This window comes from Beta vulgaris, chromosome 6, assembly GCF_026745355.1.
Source record: "Beta vulgaris subsp. vulgaris cultivar EL10 chromosome 6, EL10.2, whole genome shotgun sequence".
In the NCBI taxonomy this organism is placed as follows: domain Eukaryota; kingdom Viridiplantae; phylum Streptophyta; class Magnoliopsida; order Caryophyllales; family Amaranthaceae; genus Beta; species Beta vulgaris.
The window spans coordinates 7,019,476-7,025,881 of NC_079207.1; the positions used below are offsets into that span (position 1 = coordinate 7,019,476).

The 6,406-nt window shown below is 37.4% G+C and overlaps 2 protein-coding genes across 2 annotated transcripts; one reads left to right on the plus strand and one right to left on the minus strand.

The window, feature by feature from the left end:
• Nucleotides 1–79: 79 nt before the first annotated feature.
• Nucleotides 80–3,306, plus strand: LOC104895351 (pentatricopeptide repeat-containing protein At5g06540). Its single transcript, XM_019250125.3, has one exon. It carries the CDS (start codon nt 182–184, stop codon nt 1,634–1,636), a length of 1,455 nt encoding a protein of 484 aa, XP_019105670.2. The 5' UTR covers nt 80–181; the 3' UTR covers nt 1,637–3,306.
• On the minus strand, nt 1,836–5,648 carry LOC104895350 (hypothetical protein). The gene is made up of 9 exons (XM_010681823.4): nt 5,270–5,648; nt 5,094–5,151; nt 4,858–4,925; nt 3,964–4,143; nt 3,711–3,807; nt 3,053–3,162; nt 2,755–2,888; nt 2,466–2,659; nt 1,836–2,266 (listed from the first exon to the last, which is right to left on the minus strand). The coding sequence occupies exons 1-8, from the start codon at nt 5,495–5,497 to the stop codon at nt 2,524–2,526; spliced, it is 1,011 nt and encodes a 336-aa protein (XP_010680125.1). The 5' UTR covers nt 5,498–5,648; the 3' UTR covers nt 1,836–2,266; nt 2,466–2,523.
• Nucleotides 5,649–6,406: the final 758 nt, after the last annotated feature.

Here is a 6,406-nt window from a genome sequence, read left to right on the forward strand (position 1 = left end):
GCATCTAACACCTCCACAGGCCACATATCACAACTCATAGTCATAAGCTCATACTCTAACTCATTAGCTCATTAACTCATAACTCATAACTCATAACTCATAACTCATAACTCATAACTCACAAGCTCTTCAAATTGAATGGACATGTCCTCTGCATCTGATTGACTGATTCTATACCTCAATGCCCAGACCACAATTCATCTTCCTACCAAAACAATCCATCATCAAACATCTCACTCATCCTTCTTCTTCTTCTTCTTCTTCTTCTTCTTTCTCCATTAACTCACCTCCATCTCTCTCTCATATCGCAGACAAATGCACATCAATGCACCAACTCAAACAACTTCACGCCCATATGATCATCTCTGCTCGCATTCACGACAACTATGCTGCTAGTCGTTTGCTATCTTTCTGCGCTCTCTCCGATTCTGGGGACATCAATTACGCCGTAAAGCTCTTTAATTACACCCAACAACCTAACAATTTTATGTACAACACAATGATCAGAGCACAAGCTAGTGCTCAAAATCCTTTAAATGCTGTGTTATTGTTTGTGCAAATGAGGAGGATGGGTGTTTTACCGGGAAAACATACGTTTCCTTTTCTTTTGAAGGCGTGTTCGAATGCGAAATCGGTTGATGGGTGTAAACAAGTTCATTGCTATGTGATTAAATTTGGGTTGGATTTTGAATTGTATGTTGTTAATGGGTTGGTTAGAGGGTATTGTGTTTCGAGGTGTTTGAGTGATGCACGTCAAGTGTTTGATGAAATTCCTGAGAGAAATTTGATCATTTGGGCGAGTATGATTTGTGGGTATGCCCAGAATAATAGCTCGGATGAGGCTTTGTTGCTGTTTAATCGAATGTTGGATCATGGGATTGAGCCGAATGGGGTAATTTTGGCTTCTGTGTTATCAGCTTGTGCTCAAGACGGGTGTTTGATGATAGGAGAAAGGATTGAGAAGTTCATGAGAGAGAAAGGTACTGATTGGGGAGTGATTCTTGGGACTGCATTGGTTCACATGTATGCAAAGAATGGAGCTTTGGGTAAGGCCAGAGAAGTATTTGACAGCATGCAACAGAAAAATGTCGTGACTTGGAACGCCATGATTCATGGATTGGCTGTTCATGGGCATGCAGAATCTGCACTTACTCTATTCACAAAGCTTGAAATGGAGGATATCGTGCCTAATGGCATTACATTCGTGGCCGTCTTATCTGCGTGCTGCCATGGGGGCTTCCTTGCAGAAGGTCGCAAGTTTTTTAGTTCGATGAAACAAGATTACAACATTGAGCCGAAACTAGAGCACTATGGTTGTATGGTTGATCTTCTAGGTCGAGGGGGGGAACTGATTGAGGCGGAGCAATTGATACGAGACATGGAATGGAAAGCGGATGTGATGATTTGGGGAACTCTATTGAGCGCTTGCAGGAAATGTGGGAATATTGAGGTTGCTGAAAGAGTGGTTGAAGAGATTTTAGCTTTGGATCCTCAAAATCATGGAGTTCATGTTGTTTTGTCAAATATGTACGCAGAGACTGGAAGGTGGGATGATGTCTTGAATCTAAGAAAGGTGATGAAGAAAGGACACCTGAAGAAAGTACCAGGTTGGAGTTCAGTGAATGATGGTGGTTGATTTTCATGGCGTTGGCTGCCATATGAGATTAGTCTTCAACACACATATGACACTTTTATGCAACGATGAAGACTTTACTGTGAAATGTTCTGAACACTAGCAGTCTAGCACAGATGTCCAAAAGAAGAGGTAAAGATGAATGTCTGAATTCATGTATTTTCTCCATTCTCATGTCATATCTGAAGAAGATCAAAAACAATGGAGAACATAATATAGTTCATATACGGAGGTACAACCTTCAATATTCAATGCCAATTAGGAAATGCAAAAATTGCCACTCCAATTCATTGTTATCATGTAACAAACAAAATCACTTCTGTAATGAGCTATATTACATATTTACAGGGACATACAGCAATCTGTGCTTGTGAGTATGAACCATCTCAATATACAGTAAAAGAGGGACTATCTTATAAAAGTTGTCCTTCATATCCTTTAATGTATCAAAAATGCCAGACATACCACTTCATCTTTCACCTTTAAACTTTAAAGTATAAATAGTGCTTTCCTGATTTGCAAGTGACAATAATAGCTTATACATCCGAATCAAGTGAATCATGGCATGCCGCATGCAGCAGTTGTGCGCCTTAATAGATCTTCCCACAAGAAACTCTCCAATTGCTTAGGCACCTAATGAGGCATAGATGAAATCAGTGCATCTTCATGTTCTTTGATACACTTACAGGTGCATGTGCATATCTACTTCATAGAGCACTAATACTGAAATAACTAATTATACAAGTGATTCTGTAAAAATCACTTTTGACTCTGCAGATCACTTTGTATATGCGTCAACACTAGGCTTGTGCTCAGATACTAATTTACTTACCATGTGAAGAAAATATAGCTGGTACTATATACTGGTTCTATTTGACCTGCCCAGGAATTCAAGCTTTATGCAGGGTGTTCATCGGCACAGCACGCTTCAAAAGAGAGTTATATTCTCGACTTCTCGACCATTCATCAATCTCACGAGCACGTAGCACTGGAAGAGGGTGTGATAGTTGCCTCGTTTGAGCATTCCTGTAAAGATTCTAATGTTTGTTAAATCCTGAATGGCATCCTGCCATATCAAGTAGCTATTGTCGAGCTTCTTAAAGTAATCTTGTATATATTACCTCATATACCAACCCATTGGGCTTGAAGAAGCTTTATCGTAAGAACGTGCTTGCTCCAGGAATGCATCTACATTTAGTTGGTCCGCCAAGGAAGGGCAGCCGCCAGATAATTTCATCAGAACAGACATGACAATCTCTTGTAATACCACCAAGGCAATTAAGGAGAGCGAAACATAAGAAAAAAAAGGCAGGTAAGTTGCATAATATTCTTAAGAATAATGACAAGGAATAAAACCAGAGCAGGAGAAGAAAATATGACACAAGTGCTGCAAGAGAAGGTCAGGCTACATCACCATACCTTGGGATCTTGAGCAACAAGAAGAGCTGCACGATCACAAGTAAGCTCTGCTGCTCGGAGCCAACGCAACAACTGGTCCTCTAAGCTACTAGCAATTAATCCACCAAGTCCTGTAAGTGGAACAAGAAAAAAACTCTTGCTTGCTCTCATCTCCAAGAGGTTTGTAGCACTATCAAGTTTATAAACGGTTATACCAACTATGCTTCTTTGCAAAGATGATAATGGTTATATGCTATTCATTTACTAGCTACAGTCCTGACAAGCGATAATTAAATAATGTCCTAGAGGGCTGGAGTGATTAATTAAGCAGGATTACCGAAATTTGAGACCCTTGTCTCCCAGGATTAAACAAGAATTACCTATATGGGCCAAAGACTTATAATCCATAATCAACCATTGCGGGACACTCTGGATTCTGGAAGATGTTTCTACTTCAATAATAACTATATAAACCTTTTGGACCAAGAAAGGGTGTGAATACAATAAATGTAAGACTCTGACTAATTCAGACAAGTCTTTCAAAATCGCTATCTATCCCGAGTAAAACAGAAACTATGCAAACTGTTCTATGTGTATCCATGCAGCCCAGTGATGCAGGTATCGAACACAAAATAGAGAAGCACTTTTAAACTTTTCAACGACAAAATTATGAACTTACCAGGTATGGTGTATGCCCCAAGGGCAAGGATGTTTGCATATGTCAGCCATAATCCATGGTCACATTTAAGATGACCCAACTCATGGGCCATGACCGCCTGTTGACAATACCAGGAAAGGATATTAGGAATAATAACTGTAAAATTTAACTGGAGAATGACTTAATAACACTTCTATCACACCCCCAGAGATGAAGAACCAGACAAAGGGGAGATGGGACAGGAGAAGTAAGGAATGCAAAATGATGTTAATACCTGCAACTCTTTTCGTGACAAAAGTTCGATAAGACTTGTGTGTACAACAACAAATGGCCTTTTGCCACTAATGGCTAAAGTATAAGCATTTGGTGCAGGGTTCTGGCGAACATACAAATCAGGAGGCTCGATATTCAATATTTGAGCAGCCTCAAGCATCAACTGATGCAGTTCAGATAGCTGACACACAAGCATAACATGTTACTTGTTAGAGTTGGAAGTAAGCTCAAACCACAATCTTTGAGGCAACACAAGCTTCAGCAATCACAAATAAATTGTTTGAGGACTTTAAATCAAGGTGACTAATTCCTTCAAAGTTAAGACTCAAGACAGTAAAGATCTCTACAAAATTCAAATGTTCAAGTATCTATCCCTTTCCACACAACAATAAACACTCCAAGATCAAGAAGCAGATATTAGAGAAATTATTGGACATAAAAAGTTTTAAAATTGCAACTAACATGTACATATGTACACCACTCCTTTTTAAGAAATGAAATTACAACCAGTCCACAACCTTCTATCTTTATCACTTTACCTTGAAATTTCAGCAATAACATCCTAAAGCTACGTTACTCAGGCTCTTCATTTTACCTCAAGTACTTATGTCAGGGCCCAACACTTCGACATCAGTATGAACACTTAAACCTTCACCAAAGTACATACACATTCATAAATTGGCCGAGTGTTACACCTTAGACACATACACATGCCCTGATGCCCAACTCTGTTAGCGAAATTAAGTAAACCAGTCTCCAGCTTCATATTTTTACAGAAACATTAACATGGTAAAAGATCATCATAATGCAACAACTTCAATTTCATTGAATCTTTATAAAGATGTGCTTGCAGACTTCATTACTTCATCAAGTGCTAAATGAACCCAAACATTACCTGATTTTCCGAAACAAGCAGCGAAGCGCCTATGTTCTCAAGAAACATGACCTGCTCCCCAATGGATCCTTGCATTATAAAGGTCAAAAACTTTAAATTACATGTATGGCTATGGCAGAACAAAATTTTACCAGAATTGCAATGAAACCAAATCATCAATCACAATTATTGAATCGATTGATGATAATAACTAAAACAATCACTATAATATTTCAATAGACAATAGAAAAAATTACCTAATATAGCCTTGCCTATTTCATTTAATCCAGGAATTGCTCTCAAAATCAGCGTGTTCTAATTCCAACAACCCCATGATCAATCAAAGAGTAAAACTTAACCAAAAACGACGACAACAACAACAACAACAACAAAACATAGATCAAACATTGAAAGACTAGTAAAAAATTAATACTTGTTGATCAAGAGGATGCCTGAAATCATCGGCATCGAGATTGCGGAAAACAACAGAAGAAGAAGAAGCAGCAGAAGATGCTCTACAAACAGAAACATTAATTCTAGGGTTTCCAATTGATGGTGGAAATCGCAAATTAGAGAAATTAGGGTTTGATTTCGTGGCGAAACAATGGGTGCGAAGATGAGAAGTGATGGATAATGAGGAGAGAGAAAATGAAGCCGCCATTGTTATATGGATTTTGAATTTTTGAGTGTATATTTGCAGAGAGTTTGAGAATGAGCATGAAGCTTTAACGGATATTTTTGTGAATGAGAGTTTACGTCCATTGATGGGTACGTAGTTGCTTGGACTCCATTTGTTTTTATTTATGGTTATGATTTACCGCCACTTCATTTTCTGTTAAGACTTGTTTTTAATTTGTGTGTGTTAGCGAGTATTCTCCACCGATAGTAGTAGGGTTAATCTTTCTCGAAGTTCGATTAAGATTTGTTAGTTGTTAATATTTCTTCTTATTTTTTTCACTTCTTTATATCGGTTTTGTTTGGTAAAGAAAAGTTTGACGTAAAATTAGAGTTTTGAACTCGTATTAAAAAAATTGACTAGTAGATCTAATATGAGTGTTTGGTAAGGAATAGTTTCAATTTGATGATTATGCTCAAATAACTCTTTTTGAAAAAATTAGGGGGAGGAGCTTTTTCAAAAATGGTGAGCGGTCATCAATTATTTTATTAATTTTTCTTATTTTTACCTCACCCATACCCTACTCATTTAAATCCCATAATCGTCTTAATCCTAATTTCTTCCAAATCTTACAATATTTATCATTGATCAACAAGGTAATGATGTGATTTCAACCGTTGGAAGAAATTATTGTTGAAGTGTTGTTACTTGTTAGTATCACTATGGACTAGGCAATATAAAATTTTCTTTTTTTTTCTTCTCTCTTTTTATAAAAATATATTATTTTGATCTTTTCTCTCCTTATGCCCACGCTGTATGACAATGGTTGGTGTTGCTCTAAGACACCTTGATCACTGAACAATAGGACGTCATTATCTTGTTTACTTTATAATTAAACAACCTTTTTGAATAATACTAAATTTAGAAGTGAACGTATAGCTCAATTGTTTTTAT

Excerpts from the sequence above, each read along its gene's own strand:
- LOC104895351 (XM_019250125.3), top strand. The coding sequence starts at position 182 with ATGCCCAGACCACAATTCATCTTCCTACCAAAACAATCCATCATCAAA.
- LOC104895350 (XM_010681823.4), bottom strand. The coding sequence starts at position 5,497 with ATGGCGGCTTCATTTTCTCTCTCCTCATTATCCATCACTTCTCATCTT. Across the intron at positions 5,152-5,269 it reads GGCATCCTCTTGATCAACAA|AACACGCTGATTTTGAGAGC; the intron begins GTATTAATTTTT and ends TGTTGGAATTAG. Across the intron at positions 3,163-3,710 it reads TGGGGCATACACCATACCTG|GACTTGGTGGATTAATTGCT; the intron begins GTAAGTTCATAA and ends TTCCACTTACAG.